The sequence below is a fragment of the Lontra canadensis genome, unplaced genomic scaffold (assembly GCF_010015895.1).
Source record: "Lontra canadensis isolate GAN:19392208 unplaced genomic scaffold, GSC_riverotter_1.0 scaffold12, whole genome shotgun sequence".
NCBI lineage: Eukaryota > Metazoa > Chordata > Mammalia > Carnivora > Mustelidae > Lontra > Lontra canadensis.
This window is the reverse complement of record NW_022631006.1, coordinates 9,140,537-9,162,214: the sequence shown is the minus strand read 5'-3', so window position 1 is coordinate 9,162,214 and position 21,678 is coordinate 9,140,537. Positions and strand designations below refer to the sequence as shown.

Genomic DNA, 21,678 nt, shown 5'->3' with positions numbered 1-21,678 from the left:
CGCTGTTTCATTAAAGGAGAAGCATGTGTTGGCTTGCTTTTCTCATTCTATAGCAGATATGAAGGACAGCCAGATGGCTTGTAGGTATAGCTTCATCTCTCCAGGTGTCTGTCTCTTCTAGACCTAGACAAGATGCTCAGATTTGACCTTAGGGAGTTAGGTTTTTGTGTCAAGATGGTTCAAATTTTTTTTTTCTTTAACATTTTAATGACTCTCAATCAACAACTTGTGGAGATTACATTTCATTTTATATTTCTAATTAGGTGTGGTAATTAACCAAGAGCACCCAATTCTTTACCTAATAGTACAAAGGGATCCTCTGCTATGAAAAGTTACAATTCATTGGCATTCAGAGAGAATTTTTCTGGGAAGCAAGTGATTCACTTGGGTACTACTACTACAACTGTGTCAACTTTTTTTCTTCCCCCTTGATTTCTCCAGCTGCGGTTAAGTGATTCGGAAAAATAGAAATTGAAAATTTTATATTTAGAAGCTCAGGTCTAGGGTTCTATCTGTCTCCGTTAGAGAGTGAACTCCATGTCATAAAATTTCCAGCTTAATGCAGTAGCAAGAAAGAATGTAGTACACTTTGGAGGCTATGCTTAGTGAAATAAAGTTTTGTGCCTAGACAACCTAAAGTCTTCCACTAGAACTCTGGTGTTTTCTACGCTGTTCCACCATTTCTCAGTTGGATCTGCTATTTCTAGTGATGTCCAAGTCACACAATATCTGTGATTGCAATGAAATCAATTTGGCTACAAATGCTGGATAGTTCATTTTAATAATAATGTTGGTCTACTCACTTTGTGGGTTTGCAGAGTATTTTAAAAAGGTATTTGGTGTCAAACGCATAAAGCAAATTTAAGTCAAATTAACCTAAGTATGATATCCTTTATTCAGTGATCTTCTACTAAAAAAGCATTACTTAGAACAAATTTTCTAATTTAATTACTTGCTCTGCTAAACTTAGTTTTCTAATTTACAAATGGGGTCCTACTATGGAAGAATCCCCAGGTTTTCTCAGCTATAAATAGATTATGGCATCATGTCTACGTGTCTACTTAAGTGTCATTTATGGATCCCGCAAGGGAGTGTGCCATCTGGCTGTACCTGTCCACTACACTGACCTCTCTCTTATGATATTAATTGCTTCCCTGAAGCTACATTCTTTCTTGCCAGTTCTGAAAACTAATATTTCAAATGTGTCAAGAGTCATAAATAATAGTCATGATCCTATGTGGCATGTGTATTACAGCTAGATCAGTTCATACGTATAACTTTACATAGTATCTTGTGTAAAAATAGCTTTGGTTATTAAAATCATTGCAATAAAATACCTGCACTATAATATTAAGTGTGTTCTTTGGTACCTAGGTGATTTTTTTTTTTAATGGATGGACTCTTGTTTCATTTCTTAAAAAATATCTGAACATTCCTTAACAAACAAAGAGAATGCACTGGTTTAGGTGTCATTCAAATTTTCTTTGCTGGGTTTGAATCTGCATTTAGGTTGCGGGCCTGGCAGGTTCAAACGCTAGGCTAGACGAGCGAAATCACACTCCTATCCAATGAACTCAGACAACCCCACACTATGTTGGTTGCACCCCTATAGCACAACCCTTCCTGAAGACCAGCCCTGCCTAAGTCCCTAACCACTGGTGGTGTGTGCATGTGTGTATGTGTGTGTGTGTATGTGTGTATGCACTCACGTACCCACACACAGTACTGAGACACCATACACCTTCGAGGCATGGTGGAACAGATGAGAAAGTCTGGTCTTAAGAGAGGTCCACTGATTGGCTCAAAATCACTATGCTCCAAACCACAAAACAGCCAAGCACAGAGAGAATGATCATGGATTGAAGGTGTGAGATCCAGTGGTGCTTTCCTGCTCATGGTTTTTCTTGCCGAGTCGTTGCCCCGCTGAAGTGTGTGTCTCCGAACAAAGTCAGAATGCAGGTGAGCTAAGTCTTTGGTTTCTTTGGACTATAAATAACATTTTTTTTTTCTTCAAATATTTCTAAGTATAAACCTGCTATCTTGAGGTCCTGGTCTTTTAAAAATTTTTTTTTATTTAAAGCTTTTCCACCGAGGTTTAGTTTGTGGTTATTCCTTCATGCTTTGGTACAAGTGCTTGATGAAGAAGATGAGTTGCCTGAATTGGAGCTGCCCTCGTCCTGCCACTTGTCCAGACTCCTCCTCCTCGCATTCATGAAGAAATTGCTGACGGTGCTCAGCTCCAACCCCAGCTGCTGGGAAATAGTGATTTGCAATTCTTTGGATGGGCGCTTATTTTCCTTGAATATTGCATGTAGAGTTCGACGCTGGACATCTGTGAAGACCAACCTGGGCTTTTTGGGTGTGTTGCCTCTATCCTTCCCATGTTCTTGTTCTTTCCTTTTGCATGCTGCAAAAAAATCACAGTGGATGTTAGAACATATTGCCCAGGAGATTCAAGAGTAGAAAGGCAGAGCCAGTAACATTTGTTTGCCATTCCTCACCGACCACTTTGTGGTTGCCGAGCTCTAATATTAGTACCATGGTGGGAAGAGAGGCAAGCGTGATATAAGGATGGAGAATTTAGAGATGGGGTTCTGTGAGTCTTGGGTGTGGGTCCTGGCTTTGTAAGCATCTGCTCTTTGTCCGTTGTGAGTGGTAAACCAATGAACTCCACCTTGGCCTCAGATACTTCGTCTGCAGAAGATAGTGTTCTGGCAAAACAAACTTGCTGCTTGAATTTTTATATCACCTTCTGCAAAATGGTTATAAGAATAATGGGCCACCTGGGTGGCTCAGTTGGCTAAGTTTCTGCTTTCAGCTCAGGTCATGGTCCTAGCATCAGGCTCCTTGTTCAGCAAGAAGCCTGCTTCTCCCTCTGCCTGCCGCTCCCCCTGCTTGTGCTCTGTCTCTGACAAAAAATAAAAAATAAATAAAAATAAAAAAAAATTAAAAAAACCCTTCCTTGCTGGGTTGTGGTAAGGATGTATGAAATAGTGCATGCAAAATTTATGTTAACTGAAATGCTTTACTCATGCAAAATCTTATTAGCCAGAAGTGGCTGTACCCTTCGAAGGGTTTATAGTCTGCTCCTGGTAGAATACTAAGAGCCTAAGAGTCTGAAAACAATATAAAAAGGAATTGCATTGGGGCGCCTGGGTGGCTCAGTGGGTTAAAGCCTCTGCCTTCAGCTCAGGTCATGATCCCAGGGTCCTGGGATCGAGTCCCGCATCTGGCTCTCTGCTCAGCGGGCAGCCTGCTTCCCTTCCTCTCTCTCTGCCTGCCTCTCTGCCCCTTTGTAATATCTGTCTGTCAAATCAATAAATAAAATCTTTAAAAAAAAAAAAAAGGAATTGCATTTGTTCTCCTTCTGATCTTTTTTGTCTCGCAGGCAACTCCATATGTAAGGAAACTGTAGATAGCATGCTGTCATACCCATCAAACAGTCTCCAATGTTAGGGAGTGTACACTTGGGGCTTGGAGACCAGAGACCACTCCCAATTCCCCCATCAATCAATCTCTATGGCCATCCCGAAATAACCATATAGTCTATGTAAAAATGATGCTCTGGTTATGCTAATGCAACTTAAGACAAAGCACCTGTGTCCTGACTCCAATCAGATTGCTGTCTTTCATCATCCTACATAGGCATTGTGGAGCAGCCAGTACTATCTTCATTTCTGGCTGGCTATACTCTGACGTGAGCTCCAGTCACAGTGAGAGGCAGATGGGGCATCTTCCTGGTTGAGGTAGAGACTGTTACTCTTCCTTCCATCTATCTTCCACCCTCCCTCTCTCTTCCGCCCACTCTTTCTTCCTTCTTTCCTCTCTCCCTCTTTCTTCCCCCCTTCCTCCCTTCCCTTCTTCCTCTCTCTCACCCTTCCCCACCTCCCCCTTCCTTCCTTCCCTTCCTAAAGAACAGCCTTTATTGTAGTCGTAACACTGATACAGATGTTCTATTCTGGATCAGGACTACCCCCACCTTGCCCCACCCTACCCCTTGGTCCTCATCAATGTGGAACTTTGGAGAGGAGGGACAGAATCCCTAAACAGAGCTGGAGAGGGGCAAGTGGGTATGGTGAATGCAGGGGTCACCTGGAACCAAAGGTTCAGCAGGGGCAAGATGCTTGAATCCTCTGTCCTGATGGGGGCTGGGAATACTTGCATCCTGGGTTCAGGATTTGACAATGCCCTGACCTGCATTCAAAGCTGGGGTGGGGTGTGGAAAAGCCTTAGTCCAGGGTTCAAGAGAATGCCTTGGTCCCAGATCCCAGCTTTGGGGCTGAGCATGGGAAATGGATAGGTCCCAGGTTAGGGGAGGGGGAATATCCCTGGGTCCAGAGTTTGAGGTTGACCCTGGATGCTCTGATCTCCAAGCCCCAAGTTCAGGACTGGGCTAGAGTCTGGTCCCTTATGTAATGGGGGTCAGGTAGGAGGGATATCCTCTGCTCCACCTCCAGCCTCTTTGTATTCCAGGTTCTCAGTGTCTTACTAGAAGGTGGTTCATTGGCTCTGTGTAGATGCAGTCTCTGTGCTCTCCTCACCTAGCCGTGCTCTCCTGCGGGCCCCTATCTTTCATTCTTAATTGTTCCTGGATTTTAGAGTTTCCCTAGGGCCTTGGCTCAGCAGTCAGATCAGCTGAAAAGCTAATGAAAGAAGGCTGAAGAAGACTCCAGTCTTCAGGGGCGCCTGGGTGGCTCAGTGGTTAAAGCCTCTGCCTTTGGCTCAGGTCATGATCTCAGGGTCCTGGGATCGAGTCCTGCATCGGGCTCTCTGCTCAGCAGGGAACCTGCCTCCTCCTGTCTCTCTCTGCCTGCCTCTCTGCCTACTTGTGATCCGTCCGTCAAATAAATAAAAAATTTTTTTTTTTTTTAAATAAAAAAAGACTCCAGTCTTCAGAGTCCAATCTAGGGGTCTCCAATTTTTTTTAACGATGTGCTACTTAGTAAAAAAATGTTTTTAGTGTATACTTCTTAACATTATTTATTTATAAATTAAATATATGTGCTACTCTACTACTATATGATATACATTACAAAATATAAAAATTTTGAAAAGAGAAAAATAAAAACAGACACAGAAATTCTCTTCTACAACAGATGAATTCCTTTGCCTAGGCCCTAGCATGCATTTATTCCAACCAAAGTACCACTGGTCCAATTCCAGGGAACTATGAGGGCAAGAATTTCAGAATGGACAGGAAGGGAAAGCTCAGTCGTAAAAGAGAGATCTTGAGGCCAGTCATGCCATATGGTACCTTTTATAACAAATCCTGTAAGTCACTGGCTATCTCCCTTTTCAACATGAGAGACAGCATCAACATAATGGGAAGTATTGTATTAAATGCTCAATCCCTCAGAGCATTGAGCTACCTGTACAGAACCAGATGAATTTCCCCGAACAGCATCCCTGCCTCTCACTGGGAACTGAAAGCCCTCAGTGGGCAACTAGATTAAGTCTCTGAAAGAACAGCTGACTAGATGGAAGGCACCTCTAGTTAGTTTGAATTAGCCCATGTAGACCAGCTTTATACAATACTGATGTACATGGCTGATGGATTCATTCGTTCATCTTCACAAGTGAATGACATAGGCTTTGCTCTAAAGGAAGTCAGTCTAATGATCACAGAAGTAAATGACTCTATCTATATAAAGAATATACAGGATTATTACTCCTGCTTGAGGATATTAAAGAAAGCATCATAGAGGAGGGTGTGCTTACATGGGGCTTGAAAGGATGAGTAGGAGTTTGCTAATGAGAGACATGGGACAAACTCACGCCCAGCATGGGGAGCAGTGCGCATGAAGGATTGATAAATGTTAGTAGACAAAGATCACAACTGAATTATCTTGTTGGTAAGGAGCATTACTGACAGATTTTGAGAAAGGGTAGAGTGTGATTAAATTTGGGTCTAGAAAAACAGAGCTGGTGGTGTTGTGGGGATAAAATGGAAAGCAGTAAGATTAGGGACAAGGATGCTGTTACCATCCCAATTCCCTCAGGAGTAAGGCACTCATTCCTCCACCTGCTGCAAGAGTTGGTGGTTGGTGGCCCTCAGCTGAGGGCCATTCTGGGAATTGCCCTGGGGGTGGGGTGGGAGGCTGCCTATATCCAGTGGGGGGTGAGGGGAGTAGGGGAATGCACCCCTCCCCAACCCCTTGCATCATGTTGGGACAATTCTGAGGGATCACCCAGTTCTATAGCACCCCACAGAATTGGTTGAGCTTATTCTGGCCACTATCAAAGTTCAACTTCTTCAGCCTGGTCTTTCATCCTCTACTCCCTCAAAAGGGACTATTCTCCATAGCTCTCTCAGATACTCTGGCTACATGCAAGTCTCAGAAACCCAGAGTCTGTTTCCCAGAAAATCTGACCTAAGAAAACCAGCATAGTGAGGACCCCAAATTAGACAATGACAGTTGGGGGTGGAATATGGGGACCAAATTCAAGAGCTCCTTAGAAGATAGAATCAGGAGGACTTAATGACAACTTGGCTGAGAGGGTAGAATTCTGAACAAGTCCCAGGTTTCTGATTGGAAGGTGGTAATGTGGCCATCAGGGAATGCAGATGGAGAAAAGAATTTTATGAGGGCAATAATCACTTCTATGTGGGAGAAATTGCATTTGAAGTGCTTGTTGGACATTCTGTTAAAGATCTCCAATAGGTAGTTGTCTAGCAGACAGCACGATATATGGGCCCTGGAGCTCTTGGGTTAGGGGGAAGGGAAGTCTGGGCTAGGACTATAGACTGGGAAGTCATTAGAGCTCTAGATGGTAAATTACACAATATACTTATGGAAATGTAAGTAATTGAGCATCAGGTGCAGACTGAACTTATTTATTATTCAAAAGACAGAGCTAAGGGAAATCACCAAGAGATATCTGTTTTCCACCTAACCAGGCTGTATATTGGAATCACTTCAGTCTGGTCCTTGGCATTTAGCAGGACTGAGTGGGCTATAGCTACTTCCAAACCAGCATTTCCCAAATGGTGTCAGAGGAATGATACTGTCTCCAATGGGTTCCTGGAAAAGATGGTTTGCAGGTCAAGTACTTTTGGCAAAACCTACTATATACATAGCTTCTTCTTCAAAATTCACAATATGTGTTAGCACATATAATTATGTTTCCCAAATATTATTTAGCCCTAGAACTGTGTTTAGTAGGAGCTTTCTATTAATGTCTCATGCAATACTAATATTGGGGAAATGCAGTTTGGAAGTTTTTGCCCCGAGATCTCAACAGATGTTCTTACACATGTCACAATGTCAGAGCCTGGGAATTGAGATTCTCCAGCAGCACAGAGACTGGCTGACTCACTTCGTATCTCTAGGGCATCCTAGCATAGTGCCTGGCTATAAGGGGAGCTCATTACCTGGTGGTGACTATAGAGAGGTGGGTGTGACTCAGTACCTGGGGTCTATCTGGAGGCAGCTCTGTGCAGACGTTGGAGCTGCTGAGGAAGAATGCAGAGCTATCAGTAGGATGAAGAGTAGATTAGAGCTTGTTGAAGGTCATTGGGTGACCATAACAAAGAGGTTAGGAGGAACAACCCACAGCTTACACAAAATGACAGTGGTTAGAACTGTCAAGAGAATATGAACGAGAGCAATGCTTTGGAATTTCCATGGGATACCGTTCAGGGTTGAGATTACCCATTAGAAGGCAGGGGACCACCCACCAGAGGTCATGAGAGCCCACGTAGTATGCAAGGTGGAAAGCAGGAGTAGGGCAGTGGAGTGAGGCATCACATGAGGTACCACTGCCCATGGAACAACACTGCCTGTGTTTTATGTCAAAGTTATACATTCTGTTTAGGTGTACAGTTACCATTACAAATAGAGGAAAATTTATCATACAATGAGAAAATAGGAAAGAGGATTTTTATTGTTTGTGAAAGGTAGGGTTGAAAAGGATGACGACCTTCATGAGTCACCTTTATGAAGGTAGGCCAGAGATATATTTGCAATATGCAGTGGCAGAGTGTAGCGGGTGGTCTCGGACACGAGACTTTGATCTTCTTCTCTGTGGGCAAGGTCACCCACAGTGAGTGCTAAGCAAGAGGGAGAAATAGGCATGGGAGATGGTAAAAGGCAGCTAGGACTTTGTGTACCAAAAGAATAAAGATTATAAAGAATTATTATTTATTTTTAAAAGGAAGCACATGAGGAGATGGGTAAAGGACAAAGGCTTTCATTTTAGGCATGCCTGGGACCCATGCTTTGCGCATAGCTGGCAAGACTGAGCCAACTGTACTTCCAGAAATATGAATTCTGCAGGATATTGAAAGGTATTGCATGAACAATGAGTTTTGAGGTCAGTTTGGGAAATGCTGAGTTAATTAATGATGAAACTGCAGGACTTCTCAGAGCCTTTAATGAGTTTTGAGGTCAGTTTGGGAAATGCTGAGTTAATTAATGATGAAACTGCAGGACTTCTCAGAGCCTTTAATATGTTAAGGTGCTCTGATACTAACACGGTCTCCCAAATTTAATATACTAATGTGTACTGATACTTATGGGGTCTCCCAAACTTCTTTGATTAAGGAGCTCTCTTCAGGGAATTTCTCTCAGGAATGGCGTTGCTTAGAATAGTGTTTCTCAAAATGTGGTTGGCAGACCCATGCTGGTCTGTGAACTGTTAACTGACCTGCAGTAAGATCAGTATAGAAAATTGTGAATAAGCGATTAGAAATGTTTATGGCAGTGTGATACTGCTGCAATAATCAAGTGTGTGATTATTGTTCTAATAATACATTTTTTACTGCATTATCAAAACTATTGTTCTAGGGGTGCCTGGTGGCTCAGTCAGTTGAGCCTCTGACTCTTGGTTTTGGCTCTGGTCATGATCTTGGGGTCATGAGTTCCTGTTGAGATCAAGCCCCCATTGGGCTCTGCACTCAGTGTGGAATCTGCTTGTCCCTCTCCTTCTGCTCCTTCCCCCACTTGTGTTCTTTCTCTAAAATAGGTAAATAAAATCTTTTTTTTTCTAAAATTTTAAAAAAGATTTTATTTATTTATTTGACAGAGAGAGAGAGAGGGAACACAAGCAGGGGGAGTAGGAGTGGGAGAAGCAGTCTCCCCACTAAGCAGAGAGCCTGATACAGGACTCAATCCCAGGATGCTAGGATCATGATTTGAGCTGAAGGCAGACACTTAAGGACCCAGGTGCCTAATAAATAAAATCTTTTAAAAAAACCCTACTCTTCCAGGACAGATGAAAATTAGAAACAAACAGCTAGTCCTTTTGTACCTAGGGTTTAAGAAACTCCTAGAACATACTTTATAAAACATGGCATACAGTAACATCCAAGAATCAGCTGTCAGCCAAGGATTCCTTCATCAGCCAAGGATTCCTTCATCACCTTACAACATCTAAAATGCTGATAGAGTTAGGCAAAAGTCTGCCAAGACTTGGTCTAGGAACATGTGGGTACAGACATATTGGCCTGGGGGGCATTTATAAAGCCAGATATATTGATAAGACAACTTTATACATGAACCTGGGCTAAGGACACAGCTCAAGTCCCAGCTCTGTGGCCCCTGATAGATATGTAATCTTGGGCAAGTCCCCCACTTTATTTGAGCCTTAGCTCATCCAGCCGCAAAATAGAGGACAATGGCCTTCTTTCATCACAGGATTATAATAAGCATTAAGAAGATAATATCTGGGGGCTCCTGGATGGCTCAATTGGTTAAGCATCTGCCTTCAGCTCAGGTCATGATCCCAGAGTCCTGGGATGGAGCCCCATGTCAGTCTCCCTGCTCACTGGGGAGTCTGCTTCTCCCTCTGCCCACTGTGTTCTCTCTCTCATAGCTCTGTCTCTCTCTCTCTCTAAAATAAATAAAATCTTAAAAAAAAAGAAAAATAAAAAGAAGATCATATATATTGAAGTGATTATTAAAACTATAAGCCCTTAAGGGAATATTCCAGATGTTGGCAAATTAATTTTTTTACTCTTTCCCCCCTTCTTTGATCACAGTGCAAGTATAGACACTGGATTTGCAGAGTAGGCTGGAATAATCTTTGCTCTGACTCTAGCCTGTGGCATGAACTTGGACACATCGTTTGACCTTTCTTTCTGCCTTCTTTAAATGAGCAGACTGTGTTTCAAGGCCCCTATGGATGCAAAAGTCCCTGAGTCAATGAATAACACACAGTTGCAGTGTCCCTCCTGGTTTCCAAAGTCTATGATCACCTCAAAAAACTTCCAACATAACCTTACTTTCATTTAGAATATATAGACTTGATGTTGACTTTCTTTTTTTTTTTTTTGGCATTTTTTAAGGATCTTATTTCTTTATTTGAGACAGAGAGATCAGAGAGAGAGAGAGGCAGAGGGAGAAGCAGACTCCCTGCCGAGCCAAGAGCCTGATGTGGGACTCGATCCCAGGACACCAGGATCATGACCTGAGCTGAAGGCAGACACTTAACCAGTTGAGCCACACAAGTGCCTCCATGTTGGCTTCCCTTTTCTCCCACATTATGGCATCTCAAAACGGGTGAGTAATGGCTCTGCAGGAATATCAGCCAGCGCCGCCAATAATCCTGATCCCGATCACCATCTGAATGAAGGTGATACACATAAAATTACATTCCTCATAGCTGCTTCAGCTTCTAAAGTTCAGGAGCTCTGGAGATTAAAGCGTTTACAACAACCAGTACCGCAGATGCTGAGAACAGTTAAGCATTTGCCCACCTAGGATTCTGAGCCATTAAACAATTGTAGTTTATATTTTTACTGAGTTGCTACTTTTTCATTACAATTGTAGGGAGATTTATTTAACTTGCTTCCTGACTTTCTGGATCATTTGTCCTAGAGTTGGCTGCTTCACATAAAATGGAAATGTGGAAGAGAGTAAGGCTGTCTTCTTGGGGGCAGTGAAGCTGGGTATGTTTCACTGTGTGCTTGCTGAGAGTAGACCGTGGGTCTGGGAGACTCAGAGTGTACTCGATATTCCCAGTCTGTGAGTGAGGAAGGCTTTGTAAAAAGCACTGCACTGGTCGTCAGAAGTTTTGGGTTATGGTTCCTACTCTGTCATTGATTAGTTGAATGACTGGGTTAAATCCCTTAACTAAGCCATACCCAGGTTCCTTTAGTGTATATGTATAATGAAGAAACTGGACTAAATAGCTTATAGTCCCTTCAAGGTGTAGCCGTATGACTTGATGTGCATAAATAGATTTCCACATCATTCCAGGAGGAAGTGGCAGGCAGTACAGACCCTGTTCAGGACTACTGGTTTCTACGTCATTCACGGGCACCTGGACAAGTGTGAAGGCTGGACTATTTACTTTATGGAACAGCTGGGCAATCCTTCCAGGACACACCCCATCTTTTAAAAAATTTATTTATTTATTTAAAGATTTTATTTATCTATTTGACAGACAGAGATCACAAGTAGGCAGGCAGAGAGAGGGGGGAAGCAGGCTCCCTGTTGAGCAGAGAGCCCGATTCAGGGCTCGATCCCAGGACCTGGGATCATGAACTGAGCTGAAGGCAGAGGCTTTAACCCACTGAGCCACGCAGGGGCCCCAGGACAAGCCCATCTTTTGTCAGACTGTCCAAAGACCACTACTATCCGCATCTCACTCCTAAGGGATGGTTGGAGGGGGATTAGAGAGAGAAGATCTTTGGGGCAGGGCACCTTTCAATGAAGTAGGAAGGGGAAAAATACCTGTGTGTACAGTAGACCATATTATTAGGTAGGAACAGAAAACTGGACTCCATAAATTGTGTTATTCTTAAACATAATTCGTAAAGATCTTTTAGAAAATTCTAGCTTAACTTCCTTGCCCTAAGAAGGACTATGGAGACTATGTGATTTTTTTTGGGGGGGGGAGCTAGAGGATGCATATGTAGACAAGTGAAAATCAGGGAAACAGGCTCACTTCTAGGCAGCCATACTATCTGATAGAATAAGATAGTTTTGGGGCCAAATGAAGGGTAAAACTTGTGTCTGTCACTCGAGAGGCATTACTGAATCCAGCAACTGCTCTGTGAAAACCACATTTAATGGGCTGAAGGAAATTTAGGGACATATCCTGTGGGGTGGGCAAGTCTGGGCCTTGATGTCTGGAGGGAGAACCCCAGAGAGGCAGGGTAAAATGACTGAGGGATCCAGGGAAGAACCAGACCTGGGCGATTCAAATCAGATTCATCTGGTGGTATGAACGTAATGGATTGAGAGAGGATTGTATGCCTACAGCTTCCCCCTTCACAGGTGGCTTGTGCCCTATGAGTCCCCATGCTACGGTCAAGTATTTTCTCCCTCCAAACAACTGCCTCAACATGATTTCAGGGGAGATGGTTCAGAAAGAAGTAAAGGGGAAAGCTGAGATTTCCAGAGTGCCATGAAACTGTGGCATTTTAAATAGGGCCAGCTAGAGACCAAGTGTCTTCACCCTACAGGTCAGTCCTGGTGGGACGCCTGGGTGGCTCAGTCAGTTAAATGTCTGCCTTTGGCTCAGGTCATGATCTCAGGGTTGTGGGCTCAAGCCCTATCTCGGGCTCCCTGCTCAGCGAGGAGCCTGCTTCTCTGTCCCTCTGCCCCTCCCCCTGCTCGTTCTCTTTTCAAATAAATAAAATCTTGGGCGGGGGGGAAGGCCAGTGCTGGTGCTGAAGTCTTCTTGAATTGGTAAGCCGGTGATGTCCCATGTCATTCAGGGAAGGTCCAGCCTGGATTGGGAGGAAGAGAGTCCAGGCAGCTCCTAAGGCTCTCAGGTCCTCTACTGCTCCAATGCCTTCAAGGTCAGGTGGGGTGCACTGGTAACATAAAGGCACACCCTAAAATCCTACCCAGATTCCTGATGGGCTTGCCAGAGAGATCCCTGCACACTCTGCTCAGGGTAGCTCGCTTCAGGAGTAGGAAGGAAAGGATAAAAAGGCAGCTGGGCCAGAATAGGTAAATCCACAGGGACAGAGAACAGGTTGGTGGTTACCTATGACTGAGTGGGCAGTGGGAGGAAATGCCAGTGACTCCTCATGGGTATATGGTTTCTTTTGGGATGAGGTGATGAAATGGTTCTAAAATTGGTTGTGGTGCTAGTTGCACAGCCCTGTGAGTCTACTAAAACCACTGAATGATACACTTTAAATGGGAGAATTGTATAGGAGGTAAATTATATCTTAATAAAATTGTTTACTGAAGAAGTCGCTGGGCACGCCCTGTGATCGGCTGGTCATGTCTACTGAGCCCCCAAAGACCCTCTCTTGACAGCTGAAGCTTCTTTTCTTTTCTTTCTTTTTTTCTTAAAAAAAGATTTTATTTATTGGAGAGAGAGCATAGGAGGGAGGAGCAGAGGGAGAGGGAGAAGCAGACTCCCCACTGAGCAGGGAGTTCCATCACAAGACCCTAGATCATGACCTTAGCCAAAGGCAGATACTTAACTGATGGAGCCACCCAGGGGCCCCAAAGCTGTCTTTCAAAACAAACTCTATGTGGAGGAGCAAGAATGCAAATAAAACACATTTCAGTAAAAAAGATAGTGGTTGAGAGAGACGTAAAAAGCAAGACCGTGGCAGTGACCATGGCAGGCTCCTGAGCCCATTCTACAGGCCAACACCTGCACTGTGGGGGTCAGACAGCTAGTGAGTGTGTTGCAACAGTTTACGGATGCTAGCTGTGACTCTGGGAGTGCTGGGTCCATGTCACCTGCTTTGCCTCGTGTTATTTTGCTACACTGTGGTTTATCGGCCAGGCCCCTGGTTGATTCTGGAAGGAGGCAGTTGCTGAGTGGCAGCTTTAGAGGGCCCAGCAGAACACATAATGTACCATTTGAACAGCAACTCCAGTGAGTTCCCCGTGATACAGTCAAGGGCAGCCTCTGCATGGGGAGTGCACCCCTGCACAGATTGTCTGAAACCTCGAAGCCCAGCAGAGGGAGGTGGAGCGAGTACGACCTGCTGGCCACAAGCTAGCTTCCTGCACGTCTGTGAGTTTGTGGGTAGCCAGAGCCCCTGTGGAGACTCTCCTGGGCATGCATGGGGCAGGCCTGCTAGAAACCTGCCAACAAACATTCCCAGCCAGAAATGATCCCTACAACTCACCCCTGTATCTTGCTCTACAGTGCTTAAAGCATCCCCCCTGAACCTTCCCATGGGATCTCCACAAAACTCAGGTGAGGTAGAAATGGGTATTCCTTCTTTCTCTGTAGATGAAGAAACGATATCAGAGAGGTTAGGTGACTTGCCTATGGGTATACAGCTGATTGGGTGGGGACCTCCAACCCACTGTGCCTGGAGGCAGGTGTCAGCAAAGTGGACACACGTTCATGAAAACTTCCTCAAAATGGTTAAATGGGCAGGAGCAATGGAGGGAAGGGAGCCCAGGGAACCTGCAGCCACAGTGAGCAGGGCAGGAACAAGGGCCAGTGGGCAGCAAGCTTGTTGTCAGCCGTGATTCTCTGTGGCTGAAAGGGTTACAAGAGACTGTCTAGGAGAGTGGGCACATGGAAATTGAACCGGAGAGAGTTCGGGCAGTGTGGGGACAGCACACACCCCCACTAGGCTGGGAGAGGGAAGCTATTTTTAGTAGGGATGCCAAGGAGCAGGAGATAGCTATCTCATGGGGATGTGTGCTTGGAGAGGAAGCTACACAAAACTGAGCTGATCAAGTGGCAAAAGAAAGACAGGAGCAGCTAAAGCTGGGAGGGTGTGCTCCATCAAATTCTGGTGGGAAAAGTCACCCAAACCCTTCACCACCCTGCCTTGTGAGTTTGTTCAACAAAGCCGTCCAGGACAGAGACCTGCCTTCCCATGCATCTGCTGCCTGGACTCCTTCTGGAGTCAGCATATAAAATATTGCCATCAACCTCTCTTCTCTAATGCCTTCTAATAACGAGAAGGAGCTCAACAGTCTGTAGCCCAAGAGGTAAGGCTGTCAGACTTTATGATCCAGAGGGCGGAGGCTGCCTATGCTTGGGAGGGCTGGAACAGGAGCGGTTGAAACGTGTAGCTGCTTCCCCTGTGCTATGCTCCATATGCCTATCACCTTACAGAGCCTCTCAACAAGTATGGGAGCTAGATATGACTGTTACCTCTAGTTTTCAGATGGGCAGCTGAGGTTCCAAGGTCCAGGACCTGGCCCAATGTCACCCTGATAGGAAATGGTGGACCTGGGATGATACCCTGGGGGAAGACCTGCTGATGGTTCTGGAGGAGATGACAAGGGTGGCCCAGGTATTCCTTGGGCACAAACCAGAGGGACACCAGAGAATCCTACTGGATTTTACTCTCTGTGACCCTAGACTGTCTTAGTTCTTCTCCCCACAAACTTTGTCTTCTCTCATTTGTTCTGCGTTCCTTCTCATACAGGCTGAACTTGGGCTAGAATGGTGAGCTGAGAATCCTCGCTGAATGAATACATTTTCCTATCCCTAGGATACTTGCATTGTCCTCTCGCTGGCCATTCGCACTCACGCACACACATTTTCCTGAACACAAGCTCAAGCTTTTTGAGGTTCATGGGAAGAAACACCCACTACCGGAACCACCCTTCCATGCAGCTCTTTCCCTGCACTGTGGCTTCAAAGGAACCAGTGGGAAGAGACGCCACTGCCTTGCACCTGATTGTTCAGTTAGTAACAAAAGGTAATGTGGCTCTTTTCTGAAAGCCTGGCACAGAAATTCTGATTTTTAAATTGCTACATTTCTCTTAATGCCTGATCCTTTGGAGTTTTATCATATCAGTATCCCTCATCTTAAAGAGCCCCTCAATAATTTAGACCCCAGTAATTGGAAGTGTGATATTGATTTTGATGTTGCTTCATCAAAAAATCAAAACAGGGGCGCCTAGGTGGCTCAGTGGGTTAAGCCTCTGCCTTCGGCTCAGGTCATGATCTCAGGGTCCTGGGATGGAGCTCTGCATCGGGCTCTCTGCTCAGTGGGGAGCCTGCTTCCCTTCCTCTCTCTCTCTGCCTGCCTCTTTGCCTGCTTGTGATCTCTGTCAAATAAATAAATAAAATCTTTAAAAAAAAATAAAAACAAATGGTAGACCTGATGAATTACATGCTTTTGATGTGTTATTACCTCATTTGGGCCTACTGTGTATTGCAAGTCTTAGTCTGTTGATCTTATTTCTTGAATTAGTAGCCATGTATAATACTTTATAATATTTGTAGCAATTGAAAATTATAAAATAGAATTCCTTTATTTTATTTTATTTTTTAAAAGGTTTTATTTATTTATTTGACAGAGAGAGAGAGAGAGAACACAAGGAGGCCAAGAGGCAGGCAGAGAGAGTTGGGGGTAAGCAGCCTGATGTGGGTCTCTATCCCAGGACCCTGAGATCATGACCTGAGCCAAAGGCAGAAGCTTAACCCACTGAGCTACCCAGGCACCCAAAATAGAATTCCTTTAAAAATAACATACAATTTTGACTTTTCACAAAGTTATCAGATATTTTCCATAATTAATTTCAAATTTCAAATTAGTGGTTTTCCTTATTTGCATTTCTGGAAGGTTGTCCATAGAGTTGAACTGTAAATCTATTCTCCCAATGGCATGTATAATCAGTCTCACAATGGCCTCTCAAGAGCCTGAAAGGAAAGCTGCTGGTGGCTATTCTAGGACCTTGACACTGACTGCAACTGCTTTTCCCATCTTACTACCTACTACTACCTGCCACCACCCCTGCTGAGCCACACTGCTCAGAAGTCAGTCCTAGAGGGGCGCCTGGGTGGCTCAGTGGGTTGAGGCCTCTGCCTTCGGCTCAGGTCATGATCTCGGGGTCCTAGAATCGAGCCCCGCATCGGGCTCTCTGCTCAAGCAGGGAGCCTGCTTCCTCCTCTCTCTCTCTCTGTCTGCCTCTCTGCCTACTTGTGATTTCTGTCAAATAAATAAATAAAAATCTTTATTAAAAAAAAAAGAAGTCAGTCCTAGATCCACCATGAATTTTTACACCTCTATTTCTTTTGCTCAAGTTGTTCCCTCACCCAGAATGTCCTTCCTTGTCTTTCTTTTCTTTTCTTCTTCTTTTTTTAAAAAATATTTCCTTATTTATTTATTTGAAAGAGAGAGAGAGAGAGCACAAAGTAAGCAGAGTGGCAGGCAGAGAGAGAGGGAGAAGCAGGCTCCCCACTGAGCAAGCAGGGACCCCACTGCAGAACTTGATTCCAGAACCCTGGGATCATGACCTAAGCCAAAGGCAGCCGCTTAACCAACTGAGCCACCCAGGTGCCTCTGTCTTTCTTTTCTATACAAATGTTTCCCCGTGTGCTCAAAGACCAGCTCAAATATCTCATTTTCTGGTAAGCCTTCTCTACCCCCTCTCCCATCCAGTCAGAACTGCTGTCTCCTATGATCAGACCACCTCCCCATTATATCCCCAGACAATTATTTACCTACTCCTCTCTCTCACTAGACCAAGAGTTCTGTAACAGTAGGCTGTGGACTATTTCTTTGGCATATTTAGCATCCTTGTTGGAAAAATAATTTGGATGTGGCCCCACAGAAAATGGATACACCCAAGACACAAGACTAAACTTTGAGTGTGTACAGAGAATGAAATTCTATGAGATTTCTTTAATCCTTTTCACGGGATAACTGTTTTGAAGCAGTTTAATGGTACTGTGGGGGATATTTCTGAATTGAAACTGTGAAGTCAGTGAAAGGGGGTTGCTGAGCCCCTGGTAAAGGAAACTGGTGCAGCCACGACTCCTATGGTTGAGATGGAAGGTGGTTTGGGGTTTGGGGAGGAGGCTGAAGTAACAGAGTGGAAAAGAAGATGCAGAGGGGCTGAATTTGGGCAGGGACACTGAAACAATCTGGAGGCAGGGCAGTCAGCCTCACCCAGATGAAGTACCTAGGTGGGGTCGCTGGGTTTCAGAGGACAGAAAGATGCTGTGTTTGTCCTGCTAAGTCTGGGTGTTGACTGCTCCATACACGCTCAGTCAAATACAGGGATGCTGTCAAATCAAGGGACACAAATCAAGGCTGGGTGAGAACAGAAAGGAACAGATTAAGGGCTGTGAGCTTTTCAGCACAGATGACACCTCCTCCATCTTGAGGGTACTGGTAACCATCCAACGCAGAGGAGGGCGGGGGAGGGGCAGATGTGGAGCTGCAGGCCACTCACCCCCTCTGGCAAGTGATGGTCCTTCACACTAGCCCATTCTGCCTCCTGATTATCCTCCTGGCACCAGGAAGAGAAAATAGAACTGGGGTGTTTATTTTCTTTTACTTTACACCTCCGTACCCATGCTGTGACAGAAAAATCCCTATTAGTTTGCACTGGATCAGGTTCATGGCTGTTAGGGTTAGAATACATTTCAAGCACCACTTTACCTAGGAATAGCCTGTTCTGTGTATACACACATACACATATCATAAACCCATGTTGCAAATTTCTGGCTATGCTTCTCAAACTTCAGCTTTAGAATCACTTCCAGAGCTTGTAAAAACACAGATTCCTGGGCTCCACCTCAGAGTTTCTGAATCAGTAGGACTTCTAACAGGTTCCCAAGTGATGCTGGGGCATAGGTATGGGGGAAGAATTGCAAATGAACCTTACCTAAAAATTTTTATAACAGGTTTATTTTATGGGTATGGGTGAAGCAATTTTGAAATTATTTTAGATATAAGATTGAATAAATGAGTAAGTACGGGTGGTGGAGAAAGAAAGAAAGAGAGAGATGTTATGGATGCCAGGGTTCTTGTTGTAGAGGAAAAGGGATACAAATACCGCAATAAAGTTAGACAAATGAACGAGTAGTGGGAGCAGCAGAGGGAGAAGTAGGCTCCCTGCTGAGCAAGGAGCCCAATGCGGGACTGGATCCCAGGACCCTGGGATCATGACCAGAACCGAAGGCAGACGCTTAACCAACTGAGCCACCCCGGCGCCCAGCAATAAAGTATTTTTAATTAAGGCATGCACTTTCATAGACATAATGGTATTCCACACTTAATAGTGTAGTATAAACATAACTTTTATATGCACTGAAACCAAATAATTCATTTGACTCCCTTTATTGCTATATTTGTCTTATTGCAGTGGTCTGGATCTGAACCCACAATACCTCCAAGGTATGCCTGTACAAGTATGGAATAGGAGAAGGCAAGAAAAAATTCAGTGGGTATAGTTTGCAATTGGATACAGAGGTATTGTCTACGGCCATACCACCCTGAACGCGCCCGATCTCGTCTGGATACAGAGGTATTCGTGTGAACTCATGATTTAAAAAATATGTACACAAGCATGTTTATGTATATATTATGTATGTATGAATATATATGTATATTTGTATGTATGTGTATAAATAAGCACACATATATTTCCTGGATTTTTCTGGGGGATCCTAAAACAAAGTCACCCTGGCAGCTACCCCTAGTGCCCAGGACTTCTTGGTCTCTAACAACATTCCCCACCATAATACATCAGGGCTCATTAAAGTGGCAGATTCAAGAGTTGGACAGAGCAGGTAACAGATGAGCTTGGTACATCTTATTATAACACCAGAAAGTTAGAAGAAAAAAAAAAAAGAATGTCCCAAGAACACAGGAGCCAGATTAAAGGGTCCCCCACTGGTCAAATCTGGGATAATTTGAGCACTGAAGGTGAGTACAGTAATGAATTATAAAGCATTGGGGGAAAAAAAGTAATGTCTGAGTTTATACTGATAATAAGTGGAAGAATCAATGAAAGGGAAGGGAGCTCTTGCCAATGAAGAAAGCTTGAGAGCTATCTGCTAAACCTGGCAGGACTGCTGGAGATGAAGACTCATTTTGAAACCATTGTGATAAAGACTAGATTAGGTAAGAATCAGTAGATTCTTTTTTTTTTTTTAAAGATTTTATTTATTTATTTGACAGAGAGAGATCACAAGTAGGCAGAGAGGCAGGCAGAGAGAGAGGAAGAGAAGCAGTCTCCCCGCTGAGCAGAGAGCCCAACGCGGGACTCGATCCCAGGACCCTGAGATCATGACCTGAGCCGAAGGCAGCAGCTTAACCCACTAAGCCACCCAGGCGCCCCAGAATCAGTAGATTCTTAATCTAAATCTAAATCCATGGGGAATTTTGAAAAGAAATAGTGTTTTGCAGCACCTTAAAGTATCTCCCCACAAACTGCTTATTAGTTGTAAGAAAGGGAAAAAAAAATACCAACCCACAACAGTGATTATACAGTGGAGAAACTTGGCAACAGCTTGACTGGGTGATCGAAATGTCCCGCCACAGTGGGACAGACAGACATTGGGCCTCTAGATGTGATCCTTGAGAAGGACACACCTCACCCATGGCAGCTTTCTGGGTAAGAAAGCATCACGTCAATCCTTTCACGAGGAAACATCCATCAAACACAAAATGAGAGGGGCACCTGGGTGGCTCAGTGGGTTAAAGCCTCTGCCTTCAGCTCGGGTAATGATCCCAGGGTCCTGGGATTGAGCCCCGCATCGGGCTCTCTGCTCGGCAGGAAGGCTGCTTCTTTCTCTCTCTCTGCCTACTTGAGATCTCTCTCTGTCAAATAAATAAATAAAATCTAAAAAAACCAAACCAAAACAAAAAAACAAAACACAAAATGAGAAATATCTTTTTTTTAAAAAGTGGGGATTGGGGATATGTGGGTGGTTTTTGGTTAAGCATCTGCCTTCGGGTCAAGTCATATCCCAGGGTCCTTGGGATGGAGTCCCGAATCGGGCTCCCTGCTTAGTGGGAAGCCTACTTCTCTCCCTTTGCCTGCTGATCCCCCCACTTGTGCGCTCTCTCTCTCTCTGGCAAATAAATAAAAATTTTAAAAAGTGGGGATCTGATTCACAGACCTGTACCCCTGGGGCTAATAATACATTATATGTTAATAAAAAAATAAACAGTGGGGATCATATGCTGCCAATATGTCGGTATTATAAAAGGTAAAGAAAGGCTGTGGAATTGTTTCAGATCAAAGAAGAAAGGAGATATGACAGCTCACCTCAGGACTAGATCCTGTCTTGGAGGAGAATAATGCTATGTAGGACATTACTGGGTAAACTAATGAAAGTGAACTCCAGTTGCATAAGGGAATAGCCTTACCCCTGGAAATACACAAAGGGACCAGATGGATGTAGCTTACCCTCAAATGGTCCATGAAAAAAATTTCTCTGTGTGTATGTGTATGTATATGAGAAAGAGACAGAGCAAGCATGAACACTTGACCATGTGTGCATGTATGATAAAGCAAATGGGGTAAAATGCTAACAGCTGGTCAACCGGTCCTGTTAACAATTGGGAAAATGGTATACGGATGTTCTTTGGACTATTTTTAAAAAAAAACTTGAAATAGTTTCCAAAAAACTTTTTTTTAAATCAAGCTTTTGGATAATATTTAATGACACTGTCGGGCACCTGGGTGGCTCACTGGGTTAAGCCTCTGCCTTTGGTTCAGGTCATGATCTCAGGGTCCTGGGATCAAGCCCCGTATCCGGCTCTCTGCTCAGCAGGGAGCACCTTCCCTTCCTCTCTCTCTGCCTGCCTCTCTGCCTATTTGTGATCTCTCTCTCTGTCAAATAAGTAAATAATAAAATTAAAAAAATATTTAATGACACTGTCAATTATAAATTCTCTGTGAGCTCAATTTTGTGAAAAATAAAAATTTCATGTATCTCTATCTTTGTACTTTTATTTATTTATTTAAAAGATTTTATTTATTTGGTGTGTCCACGAGAGAGAGAGAGAGAGAGAGAGAATGCACAAGCAGGAGGAGGGGCAGA

General features: G+C 44.1%; 1 protein-coding gene across 2 annotated transcripts in view; it reads right to left on the bottom strand.

Annotated features, from left to right (window-relative positions):
* Positions 1-848: 848 nt before the first annotated feature.
* Positions 849-21,678, bottom strand: part of ONECUT1 (one cut homeobox 1) — a 38,935-nt gene continuing 18,105 nt past the window's right edge. Inside the window, exon 2 of one of the 2 annotated variants that reach the window (XM_032856429.1) lies at positions 849-2,407. In XM_032856429.1, the coding sequence (XP_032712320.1) occupies positions 2,115-2,407 (293 nt within the window). In that variant the 3' untranslated portion in view covers positions 849-2,114. Of the gene's footprint in view, positions 2,408-18,092; positions 18,132-21,678 lie in introns of those variants that run through there. The other variant, XM_032856433.1, reaches the window with a different exon arrangement.